Source organism: Chiroxiphia lanceolata, chromosome Z (genome assembly GCF_009829145.1).
Source record: "Chiroxiphia lanceolata isolate bChiLan1 chromosome Z, bChiLan1.pri, whole genome shotgun sequence".
In the NCBI taxonomy this organism is placed as follows: Eukaryota; Metazoa; Chordata; class Aves; order Passeriformes; family Pipridae; genus Chiroxiphia; species Chiroxiphia lanceolata.
In genome coordinates, this window is record NC_045671.1 from 8,366,952 (window position 1) to 8,388,913 (window position 21,962).

General features: G+C 58.8%; 1 protein-coding gene across 1 annotated transcript; it reads right to left on the reverse strand.

Moving 5' to 3' along the window:
- Positions 1–851: 851 nt before the first annotated feature.
- Positions 852–20,043, reverse strand: ARID3C (AT-rich interaction domain 3C). Its single transcript, XM_032676340.1, has 7 exons — positions 19,765–20,043; positions 7,616–7,688; positions 3,819–4,002; positions 3,331–3,577; positions 2,753–3,020; positions 2,500–2,589; positions 852–1,702 (listed from the first exon to the last, which is right to left on the reverse strand). Exons 1-7 carry the CDS (start codon positions 20,041–20,043, stop codon positions 1,560–1,562), a joined length of 1,284 nt encoding a protein of 427 aa, XP_032532231.1. The 3' UTR covers positions 852–1,559.
- Positions 20,044–21,962: the final 1,919 nt, after the last annotated feature.

Sequence of the window (21,962 nt, forward strand, 5' to 3'; positions counted from 1 at the left end):
ACACGCACCCGTGACCACCCACGCATACATCTGTGCCTCCCAGCCCCACCTGGGTCACCTGTGTCCTCTGTGGGCACTGCCCAGGTGCCAGGCTGGCCCAGCACTGCTGGTAACTCACCAGGTGCAACCTCACAGCCCCATGGCCGTGGCCCCAGCAGCCCCAGGGCCCTGTTCCTTGCCTGGCACAGGCGGCCTAATGGGATCCCCACCCAAGGATGAGCTGCCACAGGGAGCTTGGAGGGGAAGGGAGCCTCATGGCCTGGCTGGCATGACTGGAGCTGGTGCCCAGTATGATGCAGCCTGTGCTTGAGGGCTCTGATGGGTGTAGGGCACCTGTTTGCAACTCAGAGCTCCCAGAAACTGAGGCAATCCTTGCACTGGAGGCAAACATGAGGCGGGCTGTGAAACCTCAGGCATTAGAGCTGATACCCCGGGGTACCACAGGCTGCAGGGGGGACCTGCACCCCCAAAGAGGGCCCTGGAGGAGCTTGGTACCCTGTCATGCACACCACCCCTCGACACTGGTTTGGTTCAGCAATTTGTTTCCTTTAATGGATACATGGAGTCGCACAGCTGCGATGGGAGCGTGGGGGCACGACTGGCGATGCCAAGCCCCCCACGCTGAGGTAGAGGTGAGCCTTGCTCCACACTCACCTGCTCTGGCACCCTGGGGTGCAGGCAGGTGGAGGAGGAGCCCGCCCAGCCCCAACGAGGTAGTTTGGAGTGCCCGCTGTCTCCCCACCCTCCGGCTGGGGGACTCTGGCATCTGGGCAGTCTTTGGTGGTGGTGGGGCTCTGCTGGGCCTCCATGCCCTCACCCCCAACATTAACCCCCAACCCCAGCCCCACCTCAATAAGCTCCACCCCCACCATTCCCACCAATATCCCCATTATTTGCCCCCACCAGGGTGACACCCCCTGAGCTGAGGACCTGGGGGGCTGAGATGCCACCACCCTGGGGATGTCTCAGGGCAGGGGCAGCAAGCCCAGGCAGCGCAGGAGGACTGGGTAGGGGCATCTGCAGTGGGTAGGGGGTGCAGTATATATATAGGGGCTGCAGTGTATATGGGGCTATAGTTTACAGGGGCTGCAGAGTACCGTGCCTGCAGCATTTGCATGGAGGGTGTGCATGGAGACCTCATGTGGGCACCAAGGGGATGCAGTGTGTGCACTGGGGGTGCAGTGTATGCATCGAGGTGTGTACAGGGGCAGCAGTGCGTGCATTGAGGTGGGTACAGGGGCTGCAGGATGTAGGGGATGCAGCATGCAGGTCCCAGGGGGTGCCCCAGGCATCAGGGCAGCAGGAGATGTACAGGGGTCACCTGGGGGTAGTGCCTTGGGAAAGAAGAAGTGTGTGTGTGTCAGAGAGCACGCATGGGGACAAGGGACAAAAGGGCCCACCTGGGTGTTCAGGGCCTTGCATGGACACAGCTCAGTATTGGAGCAAGAGGCACCTTGGGGTCCCTCATCCCACCGTGGTGGTCCAGCGGGGTCCCACAGCTCAGCCCCCCACACCCTGAGCACCCTCAGCTGCTTTCAGGGTGCTCTCAGGCCTCTGCCTTACAGTGAGGTGCTGGTGGGAGTGTGGCTGTGAGAGGAAGGTGGGAGCAGGGGGTTTGGGGCAGGCATGGGGTTCAGACGGGTCTGGGTGCTCCCTCCACCAGGTGCCGGGGCAGCTGAGGGCCGGCGGGCGAACAGGACACCTGGGGAGCAAGAGCAAGGGGGTGAGGGTAAGCCCAGGGTTGGGGGATCCGCTCACCTGCCCCCCAGCACCCAGGCTGAGGAGTGTGGGACCAATACCCATGGGGGCTCCATTTCCCCCTCATCACCTTTCATGTCTCCCCCAGCCCAGCTGTCCCCACATGCATGAGGCCGCCTGTGGGGTGGCCTGGGCCCATTTGGCTGGCAGCCTCACACGCTGATTAGCCCTGACCTTTCTGGCTCGTTAAATATTTAAGTCCTGAAGGAAAAGCCATCGATTTTAATTGAGGGGTGTCTCAGCAGGGCGGGCATGGAGCTGAGGGACATGGGATGAACTGCTTGGCCACGTAGGTGCACACTGGCGCCCCAAAGGATCCTCTGCTCCAGCAAAGCAGCCCAACACCTTCCCCTACACCCAACACCATGCTCTGTAACCAGCCAAACCCACCACCCAGCCAGAGATCCTCTGGGCACACTAGCATTGGGGTGAGCTCAAATCCAAGCCCTGCCTGCAGGATTCTGGGATGTGAGATGACCCTAAGGGCAGGTTCAGTTCTCAGCCTGAGTCTGTCCATCCCCCACTTTGCCCCTTCATTGCTAGCACCTGCTGTGGGCCAATTTCCACCCTTGCTGACCCCCTCCTTCTCCTGCCCCCTCTCCCCAGGCCCTGCCACTTCATTACGATGGATTTTATAGTAAAGACATCAGATTGAAGGAAGGACTTGTTGGCCAGGCACTGGCTATAAGTTATTGGATTTCCCGGCCGCAATTACACAGGCCAAGCGGCCCTTCTATTTACCTGTGTAGACAACTCCATTTATTTCTATTGACATGTTGATACTGCTAATGCCGTTGGTGGACAGGTTCAATGCGGTCTCCTGTCTGTCATCTGGGGAAAGGAAATACCAATATGAGTGTTAAGAGAAACAGAAACAAGAACCTGCCTTAGAGAGAGAAGCAAGGACCCTTTGGGCATCTATGCTCCTCTCCAGCCGCTGCTGCTCCCACCTGGGGACAGGGTGAGCCCATGCTGAGGTGCTGCACCTCGTTACCTCGGTTGGAGATCTTGACGTTCATAGGGAACTGGGAGGCCACAGCCAGGAGGTTGTGCTGCAGTGCGTGTTGCACCAGCCGCTGCTGCTCCTCTGCTGTCAGGGCCACCTTCTTCTCCGGGGGCTCCCCTGTCTCCAGCTTCTCCCGCAGCTGCTCCAGCACCACTGCCTGCGAGGCAGCTGCTGCTTGAGCTGCTGTGAGGTGGTGGCCAGCCAGTCCCACGGGGATAGTGATGCGCCCTGGCACTGCTGCCGTCAGCATGCTGTCCTCTGCAACAACCAAGAGACCTCAGCGGGGCCCCTCATCCCCACTCCACCCCACCATCCCCGGCTGGTGCCGCTCCATCCCACCAGCACAGGGCAGGGTGGGCCACCACCCCCAGCATCATCTGGGTTTGGTCATCCTCCAAAGCCAGCAGAAATAAACTTTTCTCAGTTCCAGAAAGGGACTAAAAGAACAAAATTTCTCGTATTTTCCCCAAGCAAAGAGGGCAAGAGCAGACAGGACACATCCCTGCTCCTGGAGTAGTATCCATCCCTGGGAAGAGATGGCTGCCGCAGGCAGATGTGATCCTCACCCACCTTCTAACACCATGCACTTGACTGAGCTGGCCACAGGTGTGTGTGGAGATGCTGAGAGCTGGCAGAGGCATTTTGGGGGTGCCCAGCAGGGTTTGGGTGCTGGCTGGCGAGTAGTTGAAGAGTGCTGTGCCGAAGGTCTGCCTCCGTCCCTCCCGGCGGTTGCTGTCAATGGCAGCTTGGAGCTCCCCGGGAGAGCTGAGTGCCCGCTTCTCACATTCGTAGGGATACAGGTACTTCATGTATCTGCACAGGGAGAGAGCCAGGATGAGATCCAGCATCACGCACCTCCCAGCCAGCCCCATGCTGAGCTGGGCTCAGGGTAGGCATGGCACTTGGAAAGGGGCAGAGCCCTCCAACCACTTTTGAGGCTGTCCATGTCAGACCCCACTCAGGGCTCTGGGAGAGCTGAGCCAGTGGGTGTCCCAGGGCAGGGTGTGTGCCCCAGGGCAGGTGCCCCCACCTGCCCCCACTGCCGGGCACTCACTGTGTGCGGAGGGTGAAGGCAGCGCTGGTGATGGAGGTAGGTAGGTTGAGGCCCTTGGTGATCTCCCGCCAGATCTTCTTGTTGATGACTTCGACCAGGCCACCCTTTTCTGTCACCAGCCGGTACAGGGTGTACAGGTCCAGCACTTGCTTGGCCATGATGGGGATGCGGTTCACTGGTGTCCCTTCCAGACGCACAAAGGAGACAGAAAAGGGTGTGGCAGGAGCCCACAGGGGCCCTTATTACCTGGGAACACAGCCTCCACCTTCTCCCCACTGTCACTGCAGGTACCCACAATGAGAGACACATCTCTCCATGCCCATGGGCACAGTGAGGTGCAGACAGGACCCCAGGGTGCCTGGGAGAGTGGCACTCTGCTCAAGAGCAAGGGAGACCCCGGCATGCTGGCACAGGGTCACCTTTGATGGAGCTGTCAGTGGGGCCAGGTATGCTCTCAGCTGGCATGTGGAGCCACAGTGGGATGGGCAAATTGTCCTCTTCAGACTCCCTTAGAGAAGGTTGTGCCTCTACAATTTTTTAGAGCTCTCTACAGAGCATCAATCCACAAAATCTCTCAGAGTATCCTAGAAGGATTCACTGTGTAACACCCTTTCAGAGCCCCACAAAGAGAGACTCCATCTAAACTTTAAGAAGGGACCCACCTTACAACCTCTCTGAAGAGGGATGCCCCTCACAACCCTTCTGGAAAGACTCACCCTACAATCTGTGGACAGGTTTTCCCTCCCAGCCCCACACAGAGACACTCTCACAAGAGTCCCTGAAAAACCTCTCAAACTCAAAGATGCCCCCAGCACCTCCCACTGCTTAAAGGCCTTTGGTGCCCTGCCTCAAGAGACCTGACCCCAAACCCCCTGAAGTACCCTTAGCAGAGACTCTGATCCTGGTTCCCCAGGATCACCCCCAACACCGAGGCCATGGGGTCACCAGGGTTCTGTGAGGCCAATATAGACCAGTATGGTCTCCACAGCCACCAGGTCTGGTTACAATCCCCTCCCCACTTTCTCAGCACCCCCAAATAGCCCCGCACCCTTGGCACCTCGGGGCAATTGTCTGGGCAGTGGCTGAAAGCTGCAGCAGGGCAGAGGAGGGACGAGTATCACATCCCATCCCACTCCGTCCCATCCTGTCCCATTCCACCCCATATTTATTCCTTCTGTGAGGCGGCGGGGCACAGGCAGTATTGGAAAGCCATCCATTTGGTCGGGGGAGGCTGTCACGACCGTGCTTCGCCCCTCAAACGAAGCCGTCATTCACCGCCATCCTCCAGCATCCCTAATTTATGGCCCTGATATTGGCTCGGCTTCTTCACATAAGCCTGAAAAATGAGCTCTTTTTATTCTTTTACTGAGTTCATTTAACTTTTTTTTTTTTTTTTGTGTGTGTGTGACTGTGTTGTTCACCAGGTCGGGAAGGGGGAGAGGAGTTTATCCTCCTGGGAAAAAGGTAGAGATATTGACTTGATATCCGCTGTCAGTACCTCACCAGCCCTGGTTGGGGCTGCTGGCACAAGCCCCACACCTCGGGGGGGGGGGGGGTGGGAGGTGCTATTCAGGGGTTCTCCCTCCCTCCCAAATGCGAGTTTGCAGGGTCTCATTCCCCACTCAATGGCCCATGGACTGTTTTTTCCTCTTCCCCCCTCTCCAGCCGTGGTGGCCAGTGAGAGTGGCTCGCCATTAATCTCAGGCTGTGCGGGCGGGCGGCCGATGCTGTCCTACTGACAAAGGCACCTGTCTGCGTCCCCGCAGAGTGATGGTCCCGGCCCCAGCCAGGGCGAGGGCCACAAAAGCCCAGGGAGGTGATGCAGCCATTGTGGTGCTGCAATTAGCGCCTTGATTGATTAATGATCCCGTGTTATCAGCAGGGCCCTTGGCTTGGCAGAGATGGGGAGGGGGGCTGCAGATCCCTGGTGAGCAAATGCAGAAACAGCCCCCCTATGACCCAGCTCGCTGCTTTTGGGGTCCCACAGAAGTTGGGGCATAGGGATAAGGTGCCCCACTGCCTGTAGCCTGTATCTGATGGGGGTGGTGGTATCACCCCCATTAACCACTGTGGCCAGGTAGGCCCTTGTGCCATGGGGCGACTTCAGAGGGGCTGTGCCCAACCCATTTTTCAGCCCTGCTAATTTTCCACCCTGCTGCCAAACGTCAGTGCTGAAACTGCCCTGACAGACATAGGAGGGACACATCCTCTTTCATTAGGGTTCACTCTGTGGGCATTAATCCCTTCTGGCCCACTGCCACCCTGGGGACACAGCCTGGGTGCCACAGGCCTGCCTGTGAACCCCTGGGTGCCACAGAAGCAGCTGCCATGGCTCATCCATGGGTGCTTCTTACCCAGCTCCTGATGACCCCGAGAGTCCTGTCACTGCCCCACAGCCCCTCTGGTCCCCTTTCTCTTTGCTACCTGACTCCAAAATCACCAGCTCCTCCAACAGGCTTGTGCACACCCATAACTACACACCTGCATCCCTGCCTGCCCTCCCCAGGGGGACGGCACCCACTTGGAGGAAATGCACAGGAGTAGGACAGCCCCACACAGAACGATGTAGAATAAGAGCACCATCAGGGAAGCGAGCAGCTCCCTCCCTCCTCCCCAGACCAGCAGGCACTTACTTAATTAGCCCCGGCCCCAATAGCGAGGGAGTTAATTAGCTCTGGAAAGAGAGATAATGAAGCCGCAGAACAGCCCATGAATCTTGCAGCTGATGGATGCTGGGGGGCCGAAACAGCACTGATGCTCCCATTCGCTCCCCATAGCCCTGCATCAGGGCTAGGGGGATCACGGGGCACCCATAAGGGCAGTACCCAGCCCCTCAACCACCTCCAGCCTAGCTCCAGCATGAGCCCCACGGCTGTGCCAGCCCCCCACAGCACGGCACTGAGTGAAACAAGTTTGTGGGGTCTCAGTCCGACCCAAAAGTCAACCCCTGCAGCCTCACAGACAGCAGAGTACCTCACCACCCTTCCTACAGGCAGGGCACGAGGGCAACTGCCCCCTTCTGCCCTCCCCCACCCCCCACACAGACCAGCCCCGCTGCTCCCGCACCCCCCCCTTTAGCCTTCCCCTGTTAATTAGCTCGGCATTAACCTCTGCCTGGGGTTTACTGGCTATCGAGCGGCTTGTTCATTAATCCACACACCAGCAAAAGGCTCTAATTAATACGGCCGCCCACACGCCCGCGCTCGGCAACTTTTAATTGTCGGAGGCCCGGCCGGGGAGGGCGAAGGTTAAAGCATTTATCGAGTCCCCGGGAGCCGGCATGGCCCCCCATGCCGATAGCAAAGATTTCCGATGAAGATGGGTCGGCTGGCGAGCCCTTAACCCCTGGGTGCCCGGCGCTGGCCCCAGTCCTGCACACCATGGGCATCGCTGAGAGATGCTGGTGGTGGGCATCCAGGTGCTACCGATAGGGAGCCCTAATGGGCACTGCCAAGGGCATTCCGACCAGGCATCACTAAAACGCCCTGAAAACTGCTAATGGGTATCGTTAACGGGTGTTGCTATCGCTTGTCTCCAAGGGGTATGCTAATGGCCATCCCCACCGGGCGTTCCCAGTGGGCATCCGTGCTGGGATCTCCGATGGGCAATCGGCATGGACAGCTGCCCCAGCCTGGGGCTGCGGGGGGGGGGGGGGCAGGGAAGGCACCGCAGGACCTGCCTGGGGGTTTTGCAGTGACCTGGAGCAGCTCAGACCCGAGAGGATCACACCATGAGCCCCTGCCAGCAGCTGAGGCCGGGGTGAGACAGTGACACCCACCCCACCCACCCACCTTTACCTCTCTTCTGCATGAAGCCAAAGAGGTCATCCAGGAACTCCTTGCGTTTTGGGTCCTCATCCAGTTCGTAGAGCTGGGGGCAGGAGAGAGAGGGGTCAGCGCTGCTGGCACATGTAGGTGAGAAAGGCAGAGGGTCCTGGCTGTGCCAGGACCTGGCATCATCCCTGACCCCACGTTCCTGCTCTGCCAGCAACAAAAGGCTCTGTGTGTGCACCACGGACAGAACCCCTTAACACACCCTCTGTGCTGCAGCACTGAACTTTCCCTGTGCCTGGGGTCTGGTGTGGGCTTCCTAAAAACCACTATTTTGTACCTTTGCTGCAGAGATGCTGAGTCAGTGCTTCAGTTTCCCCCTGTTCCTTACCTTCTTGGATGGAGGAATCAGTGTTTCAGCCCAGGGGCATCAGCAAACCCCAGGTCAGACCCTGGGATCAGGATGCTCAGCCCTGCTCAGCTCTTCTCTAGCTCAGCACTGCTCAGTGCTGGTGTTCACCAGGTGCCAGCACAAGATCAGCATCCTCCTCAGATTTCATCCCTCACAGGGACACATGTCCACCTGCACAGTGGAGATGCTGGTCCCATGCCAGGGCAGGGAAAATTGGCCTGGCCATGGCACTGGTTACTGTGAGGGAGCTGCCAGCACTGGGGCTGCCCCTGCAAGTTTGTAGGTGCACCGACACGTGTGCAAGCCGGTGAGTGAGCACACAGTTGTACAGATGCACACTGTGAGGATACTTAAGCGTGCTGGATGGATGCAGGTCCAGACACACGGACACAACCCCCGAGCTGAGCTGAGCTGAGGGACAGCACCGGGGAGGCGAGTGCAGCCCCTACACCAGGGACGTGAAGTGCTGGCTCCGTGCGAAAGTCGGGGCTCGCCTGATTCCAGCACAGCGCCTGAGTGACCATGACAAATTGGAGCCCGCCAGATCGATGGCCCAGCAGTAAAAGTCAGAGCACATGAAGGAAAAATTAGCACCAATCGAAGACGCTATAGACACCAATTCCTCCCAGCAAGCCCGGCAAGAATTTAAAGCCATTGAAAAGAAACAAAACTCAGCAGTCCAGAATGGATTTCCAAAACATATACAAAGAAATGCAAGCTGGAAAACAAAGTCAGGCACAAAATAGAGTCGTTTAAAAAACAATTGTGCTGGGAAAGGCCGTTAAAAACCAATAGAAAGGGAGCACACCCTCCCCCCCCCTCAGCACATCATTCACCAGACAGATAAAAGGAGCTGTGCTTTAGGGACATCAGGCTGCAGAGACATGGGACGTGGGGATGGGGGGGGATGCAGGGATGGGGACGTGAATGCAGAGATATGGGGTTGGGGTACGGGTGCAGGGGTATGGGAATGTGGGGATGTGGAGTTGCAGGGACTCGGGGGCAGGGCGATGTAGGGATTCGATGAGGACACATGAATGCAGGGACATGGGAATGTAAGGATATAGGGATGAAGGGACTTGGGGGACATGGAGATGTGGGGATGCAGGGGTGGAAGGGACATGGGGCCATATGAGGATGTGAGGATGCAGGGATGCTCCTACAGACACCCCATGGTTCCTGTCACTGAACAGACACATCTAACACAGTCCCTCATCTAACACACGGGTGTCAGTTGCCTGTCCCTTGTCAGGGTGCTAACTGCTTGTACCTGAACCGGTCTGTGGGTGCTACTGCCAGACTCCCACCATGCACACTGGTGTTCAACTGCCTGGCTCTATGGTGTTCCATCTGTGCTGCTTCCTTGCTCTCTAGATCCCACTCACCCAGCCCCTCCTTGCAGCTGGCTGCTCTGGGAGTGCCCTGACCCCTGGGTGCCAGCACCCTGTCCCTCTCCTCCATCGTGGTGTTCCCTGCCTCGCTGGGTGCCCCCTCCTCATTGCCTGTTCTTTCCCAGGAGCTCCTCAAGCCATTGATTACAGTAACTAGGTCAGGCTCAGAGCAGAGCTCCAGGAGGCTGCTTTGATTTCTGCCCCAGGAAGGCTGTGTCGGCCAGGCTTTGCTTGCATTTCCTTGCCTGTGGAAGGGCTCTGACCCCCACTGCTCCCCACCAAGCCCATTTACATCCCCTGAAATCTCCTGGCTTGTCAAAGCAGGAACAAACCCCCCAAAACCGGCAACCATCGCTCATCCCACAGCAAGGGGAAGCCACGGCCTTCCCGGGGATCACCAGTGGTTGAGCTTCTGCACCCACACCCCTGCTGTGCCCCAGGGTGCCACTTGTGTTTCTCCTTCCTACAAGCCAGGCAGGATCCCACCCAGAAACGGGCCGCTACTGACTCCAGCCCTCAAAACAGGTGTGACCTCCAAGTGCCAGGTTCTATTTTTCCACTGTTTATTAACCCCTAACCTTTTATCTGTGGGGCACTGAGATGCAAAAACATGTTACATCCAATGGGGGGCAAAGGTCAGCTTTTAAGTGGAGACAAGAGCAGAGCTGAGTAACAGGGAACCAGATGGTGAGGTCCTTAGGCACACTGGGATGCACCAGGTGTTCCCTGAATTTTGGGGATGCTCAGGCTGGAGAGGAGGTGGCTTTGGGGGATTCCCAAAGTGGGAGCTGAGTCCCAGACAAGGATGGTAAAGGCATCCTGCCATCACAGCTTCACAGGAGTGACACAGGGGTAGCATGGGTGGTGGCATAGGTGGTGGTCTGCTACAGACTCCAGGCAAGAAGGGACCTATCCTTCAGCCCTATCCCCAAAGAAGGATCCAACTCCATCCATAACCCAGGGCTCTAGGTCCTGTTGCTCACCCTGCTCCTCCTCCTGCAGGGTGGGGACTGTGGTCCCCTCCCACCTCACCTGGGGACTGATCACCTAAGAGTCAGATCAGAACTCTCCCGAGTCATACACACCTCACCTGGCTCTACATAACCCCACGAGGGCTGACACAAACCCACATGAGTTTGTACAAGCCCACGCAAGCATATACAACCCTACACAGGCATGCACAACCACGCATGGGCTTGCACAACCCCACAAGTGTGGGTACACTCAGCCCCCATGAGTGTGCACAACCCCTTATGGTCGTTGCACAACTCCACACAAGCACGTGCACAGCCCTGTACACAGACACACATCCTCCTCAGGGCCACATGCAACCTCAAATGGGCGTGTACAACCCTGCACAGGCACGCACAACCTTGCATCAGCGTGCACAGCAGAACACCACATGAGCGTGCACAAGCCCGCACACGCACGCCCAGCCCACACAGGCACAAATCCCTACACAGGAACCACGTCTGGATGTGCACAGCCTCCCACAGGCATGTACAGCCCCAGGTAGGCTGGCATGACCCCAGGGTGGGCAGGCACAGACTTTTTATGGGTACACACCACTCTGCATGAGCATCCACAACCCCACACGTGCATGCCCAGACCTGCATGGGCACACAACCCTGTATGTACATGCACAACTCTAGACAGGCCTGCACAACCCCAGAGGGGCACACACAGCCCCAGACAGGCAGATGTAGCCCCAGACAGCACGCACAGCCCCAAACATGCACGCTCAACCCTAGATGGAACATGCACATTGCTGTTATGTGCACACAGAACTTCAATATGTGCATCCACAGCCCCTGACTGGAACACAGTACCTCAGATGGGCACGCACAGCCCGAGACTGGAACACACAACACCAGAGGAGCACACACACCACAGCTGTATCCACACAATCCCACACACACATGCACAACCCCAGCCAGGCACTCTATCTGGGTGGACACCCCCCACCCTGCAGGGGGCACATGCTGCCCCAGCCATGTGCCTCGGAGCAGTGAAGTGGGCCTTGCCTGGGGGCAGTTGTGCAACACAAGCAGCGGCTCCTGCTTGTGGTGACCTATGAGCAAGGACCCTTTTAATCGTGTTTGTATTGATATAATTAGTAACTCATTTAACGCCATCGATGTAACTATATTCCTCTATAAACAGAAGTATTAAACTGTCAAGTCCCGGGATCGATACCCCACCAGTGCGCAGTGCAGCTCTGCCCTGCCGACCTCGGGGACCCCGCGGTCCACGGTGCTTGGCCACCCCATCAGCCACGGAACACCAGCACCACCCCAACTCCACCTGGCACCACTGCCTGAGTGCTGGTGCAGGACTAGGGCAGAATGTCCTCATCCCCCACCCCACCCTGGGTGCAGCCCTGGGACCCTGCTCCCTCCTGTCATCCCACTGCCATAGCGACATCTATATTCCTTAAGGGGTGGGGATAACGGCGCTTGTCAGGCAGGTTAAAGGTCAGCGGGTCGAACATGGTTTATTAAAGGCACGTGAATAAACCTTGTGCCTCCTCCTCCTCACCGCAATTAAATAACATTGTTAACTGCACTCACTCACCCAGGAGATGCCTCTCCTGGAGCCAGGGGGGCCCGCAGGGATGGAGCTGGGGCTCCTGAGACCACTTAGCCTAGCTGATTCCCTGGACGGTGGAAGGATGTGGTGAGGTGCTAAGGCACCCCACAGGCATTTCCAGGCTGCTCTGCCTCAGTGAGCCCCTGTACACTCCCGCCAGGGCACTGCTGCCAAGGGAAGCAATCTCAGCTCTCAGCGGGACCCCGCGCAGCCCCTGCTCAGCTGCCACCTCCTGCTGGCAGCCAGGGCTCGGATCGGAAGCCAGGATTTAATCCACTTAATATGAGTTGCATCGATCCCGGACCCAGCTCAGCTCCCCCCCACCTTGCAACCCCCCCCCCAACCCTGAGCCGCTTAATATGCACCACATTGATTATCTGCACTGCTAATTTTTCCATCTGGCCCCTGTTCACGCAGGGCACTCAGGTAACACTTGTCTCCCTGCTCCCCCGGCCTCCTGGGGTGCAGCCACACGCCACAGGGGGCTGACCACTGACGCACTGTTTTGAAGTCACTGCACCCCTCCAGAGCACCACTGTCGCCTCTGAATGGGGGTCTCTGGCTTCTTCCCTCAGGGAAATGATGCACACCAACCAAGCACCCAGACACTGGAATTGGTTCTGCCCTGCTCCCTGATAACATAGGAGGAATAGCCATGAGTACCTCAGTTTACTCTGCAGGTAATCAAGGAAACTGGCTATTGCCATTTGAGGCACAGCCCTGTACACCCGGGGGTACAGGGACTGGACACGCAACAGTGTCCACAGTCAGAACCCCCCAGCCATAGACCACACACAGGAAGCTAAGGGGTTGTGGGTCCCTCCTCCCCATCCCTTCTGCCAGAGTTGGGGGGCAGTTCACTTCCTGCCGGGCACAAACCACCCCCTGACCTTGTGAGCCACCACTCGCCTCTGCCACCAGTTGTTAATAAGTTAATGGTTATGGGACGGCTCTGCTGGGATGATGGCTGCATTCGAAGGCACTGCTGGTTCCTGGGGGTATGCTACTCCCCTGACCCCACAGCCCCGACGGGTGCCGAGATGCTCGCTCACCCCAACATCGCCAACTGCAGCGGTCACCCCACCAGTGGGGCTGGACCCCTCCGTTTGGAGACCTCCTCCAGAGCCGTGGCTCCCCCCCAAAAGCCTTTCATCACGCTTAATATTTAACGGCGCTTTATAGAGCAGCAGGTTTAATCAGCGCTGATAATGCGGCAGATCCGGCAGGTCATTAAAACCCCCCTCCCCGCCACAGCAGGCACTGCCGCTCCCGGGAGGGCTGCCTGCTGCAAACATTAACCCGGCTCTGTGCAAGGTGAGGGACTGTGTGCTGGCAGAGCTGGCCTTGAGACGGGCAGCCCCCTGCCCACAGCCCCAGGGTGAAGTGGGGGGGTTCACAGGGTCCCCAGCCTCCTGCTCAACACATTTTTCAGGAGGGGAAGCTGAGGCACAGGGTACCGGCTTGGCTCCCCCAAGGGCTGGAGGCAGAGGAAACATGCTGTGTGGTGCCACTGTGGGTGCCATCCATGGCTCTGTCCTGTTGTGTGCCCCATCTGTCCGGGGGCTGCGGCATGGCGTGGGGTGGTCTCGCTTCCCGGAGAACGTGCGTCCCCCAAGATCAGCGCCTTGTTACTCGTTCATGGCTGAGCAGGCAGGGAGTCAATGAGCGGATTTGTTCGGGTTAACCTCCCTGACCTGCTGGCGCTTGCCACACCACTGCCTCCCCCTCCAGCCTTGCCTTGCTCCTCATATCTGCCTCCCTCTCCATTCTTGTCTCCTCACGATCCCTCCCTGAGCGACTGAAGTCGTGGGACACCCCCCTGCCTTCAATCCCTCCCGGGGTGATCAGAGTCCTGGGACCCTGTTCATCACCAGCACCACCCCAAGTGTTCCTGGGGGACATCCACACGCACACCCTGTGTGTGCACACAGGGCACGTCCCGGGGGTCTGTGCACAGACACATCTTCTGTAGGGCTGGGTGAGTAGGGGGGTGCATACCCGGGAGAGGGCGGGCTGTGTGCGTGCCTGGCATGTGCACTGGCTGCTCAATACCCACTCCCCCTCGTGCACCTCTGGGCCCATCCCTTTCCTCTGTCTGCTTTGAAGGGATGATGTGGGAGAAAGGGCTGGTGGCCCTCCCCACCCAGCTCCCCCATGCAGGCAACCCTAGATCCTGTCTTGGCCTCCAAAGAGCTGAGTGCCCAAGCAGAAAGAGCATTTGGGGCTGGTGGTCACCCATGCCTTGCCACAGACCTGGGATGTGAGCTCTGGATCCACGATGGAGCAGCCCCAAGCTGCAGCCTACAGGGGAGAACAGTCCCACCAAAGCAGGCATCGCCACTGGCTGCCCTGTACCCCACGGAACGCAGTTATGCTCACCCTCTGCACACTCACACACAGAACAGCCTGCTCTGCAGATGCACACAATCTTGTGCCTGTTCTCCTTGTGCAACTCACCCTGGACACAACATCCTCGGACAAACAGCCCCACTATGGATGCTCACACAGCCCCTAAATATGCTCCCCCTCTGCTCAGACCCTATGCACACTTACGCACCCCTATGCACTCTTCCTGTGCACATACAATCCTTGTGCACATCCATCCATCCCCTTTACACACTCTCCTCATGCACAACCACTAATGTGCATGCCCACACACATGCCTCCCTCCTGTGCATGCTCATATGTCCCCTACACATCCCTCCTGTGCACACTCACACAATCCTATACCGCCTGTCCCCTGTGCACACTCACCCCCACGCACACCTGAGCTCGCTCCCACACCCCCACACAGCCGCAAAATGGCCTTGGACCAAAGTCCACCACCCAAGATCTAACCTCCTTGCTGCAGCCCTGCCCAGCTGGCTGCCAGCAAGGGGAATTTACTTCCATTATTACTCCAGTTAGTGGATGATCAGAGGCCCCAGGTTGGTGTGGGGGTGCATCACCCTCCAAATTCTCCACTCGCATCTGATTTTGGGGAGGCGGCTGAGGAGGGTGCCAGAGGCAGCTGCAGGATGGGGGCTCCTGACAGTGCTCCTTTGCCCTCCAAAGTGTCTTTATTCTCACGCCCTCAACTAGTTTTTACATGTCCTCTCTGGAGCGCCCAGCCTTAAGCAATCAGGACCCCCAGCTGGAAAATGGTGTCATGGCAGCTTCTGAGGCTCCCAGCATTCTCCAGGCTGCAGTGGGACTGGGAAGTGCCCTGAGGGCAGCAGGGGGAGCAGGGGGCTGGCACACACCAGGACCGTTCAGCACACCGGGCTGGAGAACGGGAGCAGAGGTGGTCTTGGAGGGGGCTCAGCCCCCAAACCCTTCCTCAAACACCCATGGGTCCATGCAATTCCATACATGGAGACAGTGGTACGTGCATGCATGTGGACACACACACTGGGACACCACACGTGTGTGGGCACACATATACACATGGTCTCATACACATCCCTACACACACACACACACGTATGGGTGCATACACACCTGCATACTCGTACAGATCCATAAGCCCATTCCGGCTCTCACATGGGTTCATACACATTTGCACAGTCTATGGGTCCATACAGACACACAGGGTCTCCCAAGGATTGCTAAACACAGGAGCACTCACAGATCCACACACGCACATCAGCCCTCACGCAGGATCAGACACGTACCGCCACATTTACATGGGCACTAACGTGGATCCATGCACTCACTCTAGTCTGTATGCACACACCCCCCCAAAACACTTCTGTATTGTACAACACACAGTTGTACCCCAGCAGCCCCTTGCTCCTGCCCTGTGCCCTGCACTCATGCTGAGCTGCTAGAGCTGTTGTAGCTCTGGGGATTAGCACACTGACCCTTGCTGCTAATGCCACCTTTCCACTGCAGGTGGTCCCGGACTAGGAGCAGAGCTCTGCCCACAACTTTGCTGCATAGAAGCCTCCAGGCAGACGTGGACAGGAGCAAACACACCACATCCACCCCCCTCCCTGCCTCTGCAGTGTAACCAGAGACTCTCTAATTTAGCTCTGGGAGCCCTTCAGTTGTTGTTGCTGCACCTGGGTTGAAGATGCGCTGGAGGCGAGGAGGGGGCTGGGGCATGGAGACCACTTCCCTCTCCCCAGGCTCTCTCTCCTCAGCCTCTCCCTCCATTCCCTGGACATTCCTGCCTCCATTCCCTCAATCTCCCAGTGACACCACCACAGAAGAAAGCAAATCACAGACCCTACCACCACATTTTGGGGTGACTCCAAGGCATGGGGTGGAGATCTGTGGCACAAGGAGGTCTATGGCTACAGCCAACTTGGGGCACTTTCCTCTACGCTTAGAGATGTGAGTGAATGCATTCACAGACGGCAAGCCCTCCCTGAAATGCATGTAAGGGACAGGCAGGTGGGTGCAAGAGGCAACTGCCAGTATCAGGGACATGCAGGGCAGGAGGGAGGACGAACAGCCATACCAGGATTAGGCCGAGGATGATGGCAAACAGCTGCTGGCAAAACCAGCTACCCCCAAATTCACCGCTGAGGCTACCAGATACCTGAGAGTCCCTAAAGGGCTGGCTGGGGCTCACCCCTGTCAGCTGCTCTTGGGAAGGGAGGAAGGAGCTTCAGAGGGTCCTGTTTCCCCCAGCCACAGATGGGTCTGAACATTCTGGTGGGGCCCTGGCAGGGAAGGCATCCTCCTGCCAGCAAACACTCCACCGACAGCTGGACACAAAGCCCAGGTGTTTGAATCCCTCCTGCCCTGGGGGACAGAGAAGGAAGCCTGGGGATCTGATGGCGTTCTTCCATCGCTTAAAGGCAACGAGAGCACCCATCCCTGTGTATAAGCAGAGCTCCCCTGGCAGGAAAACTGGGTTCATGGAGCTGAGCTGGCACCAGCAATGCCAAGCTCTTAATCAGTGCCCTCCAAGTCAAATGTGATGCAGCACCACAGCACTGCAACTTGGCAGCATCTCTGTCCTTGAGGAAGTTGGGGTTCATGGGTAGTGCACGGTCAGACCCCACTCAGTGCCCCCCACTTCAGGGCTGGGGCTGCCTCACAGCCCTGGGTGTGGAGACCTCCCAGACCTTTGCCCAGATCTCTACCCATGTGTCCTTATCAATGTACATAAACTGGCGCCAGGGGCTGATGCAAGAGGCAGGGGTGAGGGGGTCTCAACCTCGTAACAGTAGAGTGGCCCTCCCAGTCAGAGCAAAGGTCTCACCAGCCCCCACCCCACCTCCCCAAAGCAGCGTCTCAGGAAGCATATAAAACCAGGGCAAACACAGGGGATATTTCCCCAAAGTGCTCCTCTAGGCAAAGCACCATTTGCCTATTAACCCTCAGGGGGTTCCTCCACCACACCCTTGTTCTCTGCTCCCATTCTTAGCACCACTGCACTGTGTGGAAACCCTTCCATGGCTGGTCCTGCACCAATCTACCAACCCATCCCCATAAAGGTGTCCTCCCCACTGCAGAGAGATGGGGAAGTGTCTCCCTGACCACCTTCTGCAAAACAGCCTGGACTTGGTGGTCCCTGTTCACTTAGCTATGCTACTGACCCAGAAGGATGACAGCAAGGACAAACCCTGAGACCGGTCTCAGGTGATGCCATGATGGCTTCGGGCAGTTTTAGGCAGGGAGTCCTGGTGGGAAACATAGCCCTGGTCACCACAGGGTCTCTCTCCATGCCCACACTGCCAGTGCCCCAGCAGCTTTCCAGCATGCTTTCCCCTCACCTCCCTCCTGCAGCATCACAGCCCAGCCCCTGGGAAACCTCCAAAAGCCAAAGCACAGCCTCTCCACTTACTCCCTGTGGAGAGCAGAGAACCTGTTCCCCAGGCTGGGTGAGCCACAGCCCTGCAGCCTGGGGAGAGCCCAGCAAGGACATGTCCCTCCCAGGCAGGGGTATGTCCCCTCCTGCATGATGACAGAGGAGGGATGGGAATGACAGCCACCCTGCAGACCACAAAGCAAGCTGGTACCACAGCCTGCTTTGAACTGCAGGGGGACATCCCACTGTTCCCTGAGCTGTCTGGGACATGCCATCAGGTGGGAACCCAGGTGGGAGTCTCCAGAGCAGGAGTGCATCACCTTTCCAATCATGACTGGAAAAAAAACCAAAAGAGAGCAAGCAAGGAAGGAGCCAGCTCTGGCCCTGGGAAGTGTTGGCAGGATTTATCTCGCACCCCGACCTCTCCTGCCATCTCTCTCCCAGTATTCACAACGCTCCTGCCCTGCACGAGGAGCACAGGCAGCCCCAGCCAGGGGCAGGGCGTGAGGAGAAATGCCGGGGATGCTTTCTCTAGCCTCCCCGGGAGGGAGGAGCCGCTTCCCACCTCCCAGCTGACCCCAGGAACCGGACAGTCAGCCTTTTTCTCTGCAGCAGGGTGTAATGTAACACTTCCTGGACAAGCTGTTTGGCCTGTGCAGCTCACCCACCGCGGCCCTCCCCGGGCTGATTCAAGGAGCGTCGGGCACTGGCAGCATCCCCGGGCACGGCCGTGAGGCAGGTGCTGCCTGTGTCCCTGTACCTGCTGCCTCACAGGCAGGCAGGTGCCCAGTGGGTGAGCCCTGGCCCCTTCAAACAACAATGTATTGAGCACTCCTGAAACAAAAAAGGCCCCATAACAGCCAAAAGTTGAGTCCCTGTTGATCTTCCCATTCTCTCCCGCCAGAACTGGATGAGGCAGTAACTGCCTTCCTCCTCCTGTTCCTGAGTGGTGCCATCCTAAAATGCCACACACCAGCTGTACAGGGACATCTTTGCCCTCTCCCCTCACCACATCTTCCCTGTCACCCACTGTGCCCCTCTCTCCCTGACAATGAAGCTCATGGGGAGCACAAACCTGGCCTGGTGCTGTGCACTCCATGCCAACACCCTTGTGTGGAGTGGCACTCGCTGTGCGCTAACCAGCACATTAAATACAGGCAGATCTTTCTTCCGTCCTATTTATGAGCCCTTTCCCTGCACCAAATCTCAGTGGCACAGGGGTCTCCCCCATGCCCACCAGGAGCGAGGCAGCAGGATCAGTGTGCTGCTCCCTCCAATGTAGGAAATCAGTGGGCTGCATTTACCAGCCATAGTATGACCTGGCCCTTGCAGGGACACAAGGGAGCTCAGCTCCACGGCTTGCTGGTTCCCTGGGATAACCACGCACACCAGAGCCCTTGCCCTTTTTCACCTCTGCAAAACCTCTGTGGACAGGGGTCAGTCTGTTTTACCCGTTATGGAAAGCATAACCAGGGATGCAGGTGGACACAGGGAGATGCCTGGACACGGGGCACCGCATCATGATGCAGAGCCTGTGGACAGGCAGAGGGAACACTGAGGAGGTGGAATCACGAAGCAGGGGTGAGACACAGTTTGGTGGCAGGGAGATGGGGAGCACATGAGGATGCCTATTAGGGTGGGACAGGGCTTAGGGGCAGGGGCAGTGAGGAGCATTCAGGGAGCACTCATTTAGAGGAGGATGAGGAGCCAGGACTGGGATGCTGGGTTGCACTGATTGTACTTTCCGGGGATGAGGTTTGGGGGCAGCAGATGGATACCTTGGAGGTTCTCATTTAGCATGGCATTGCAATAATATCTGGGGCTAATGGGGGTACTGGGGCTGTCTGCTTGGCTTGGGACTGGGATGGGGTGTGGTGTTGAGCATTTAGGGTGGGACACAGACAGGGTTTGGGAGCAGTTTGGGGGCATAAGAGGTGCCCATTCAGGGAGGGCTGAACCCCGAGTTTGGGGGCCTTGGAGGGACACCGGGGATGCCTGCCCGGAGCAGCCGGTGCTGGTGACGGGCAGCGATGCCTCCTACCTGCTTGAACTGCTCCTCGTAGGTCCACTCGTGGTGTGGGGGCGGCGGCGGGTCGCGGGTCTCCCCTTCTTCCTCCTCCTCCTCCTCCTCCTCTTCCTCCTCCTCCTCCTCCTCTTCCTCCTCCCCCGGAGCGGCGGGCGGCGGGCGCGGGCCGGAGGCCGGGCGGCGGCGGGGACCGGCGGGCGGCGGGCTGGGGCCGGGCTCGGCCGAGGGCCGTCGGGGAGCGCCGTCGGGGCCGCGGGCCAGGCGGGCTGCCTGCTGCCGCTGCAGGCTCTCCATCACCGCCGCCAAGCGCAGCCCCCCCGCCGCCCCCGGTCCCCGCGGCGGGGCGGCCGGCTGCGGGCACAGGGCATGGCCTCAGCGCCGCCGGCGGAGGAGCAGGAGGAGGAGGGAAGGGAGGAAGCACCCCACACCCCACCCGCTCTCCTAGCCGCTCCCGGGGGCCTTGCCCAAAAGTTGCCCGCGGAACCGTCGCCGTGTCGGGCGCGGCTCCCGCTGCGGAGGGGCTGCTTCCCCCCGCCGGGACCACCCGCTCACTCTACGGGGGGCCCAGCCCTCCGGTACCACATCCCCGCTCCTCCGGTGGACGCCCTTCCCGCTCCTACCGGGGACAGGTCCGACCCGGGACCTCCGTCACTGTCTTACTCGCTTCTCGGTCGGCTTCGGACCCATGTCCTGCTGGGACTCCCGCTCCTGTTCCACCGAGAACCGCGTCCTACCGGGTACTCTCTTCCCGCTCCCACCGGAGATCTCCGCCCCGACGGTCCCACCGGGAACCGTCTGCTACCTAGCTCCTCGCCGCCTCGTCCCTGCCGGGGACCCCGTCCCGATCCCTCCGGTACTCCCACCGGGCACCGTGTCCTCCCGGGACCCTCCTCTTGCTCCCACCGGGGACCCCCATCCCGCTCTCTGTCCGACGCGGGTGCCCCCACCCCGCTCCCGCCGCGCACTCCCGCCCTGCCGGGGCCCCTCCGACCGCTCCGTCCCTCACCAGGGCGGGTTTGGCCGCCAGGCTGGGGTTTTCCACCATGCCGCCGGCTCCGAGCGCCGCCCGGGGCTCGCCCCGCCGTCCCGGGGGGCACTGCCGGCTGCTCCGCCCGGTCCCGGCCCCGGCCCGCCGCTCACATGGCGCCGCGCCCGCCGATATTTCTTTTATTCCGCAGCAGATGAGGGTGGGTGGGATTTTTCCCTCTTTTCTTTCTTTCTCTCTTTCTTCCTTTTTTTTTTTTTTTCCCCTCTCTCTCTCTCTCTTTTTTTTTTTTTTTTTTTGCAACAAGTGGCAGTCAGAAGCAACACCCCTCCCCGCTCCCATTTGCTAGCGCACGTCAAGGGAGTCACCCGGGGAGGGCCGGGCTTGCGGCAGCCCCGGAGGGTCGCCCCGGCCGGGCCCGCCGAGAGCCAGCCCGGGGCCGCTCTGCGGGGAGCGGCAGGAGGGGCCGAGGCTGGAGGCGCAGAGGGATGGGCGACCCCCAATTTGTGTGTGTTCTTGCGTGCTTTGGGGTGCTGGAAGAGGAGAGTGCCTGGGGGTGCGTGCAGGCTCTCCGGGTGTGCACACATCGATGTGTGGGGAGAGGGGACTGTATAGGAGGGGTACGCGAGGGGTTTGTGCACAGATGTTTAAGAGAGTGTTGCACCCATTGCACACCTTTACGGAGGTGTGTGTGTAGATATCTGTGTGTGCTGGGAGAAGATGTTTTGTGAGTGTGTGTGTTCCTTGCTTGAATGCATAGGTATGTGCACGCTGAGACAGACGAGCATCCACCACACGTGTGTGCAGGGTGTCTGAGCACACCTGTATCTGTGCCTGCTGGGAGAGGTGAGTGCACTACATACCTGCAGTCTGAGCACATGCATGTGTGTTCGCTGCTGGGGACAATAATACATGCTTATATCTGTATGTGTGTGTTTTGTGTGTTCACCTGTTGGTGCGTGCAGTCTGTGTCAGGAGAGGTGGGGGTGTGCGCTGTGTGCACAGGCAGGTGGGTGCATGTGCCTGTGTTTGGGGGTGATTCGAGTGTCAATCCGTGTGCAGCTGCAAAGGGATGTTTAGGGCAAGCTCCAAGTGCTGAACCCTGACTACATCCTCATCCAGCAGCAATGTCCCATGGTGGGGACTGAGACCTGCCCTCACGCTGGGACCTCTGAGGGATTCTCCTGAGGAATGCTGTGTGTGCCTGTTCCCTGGTTGAAGGGATCAG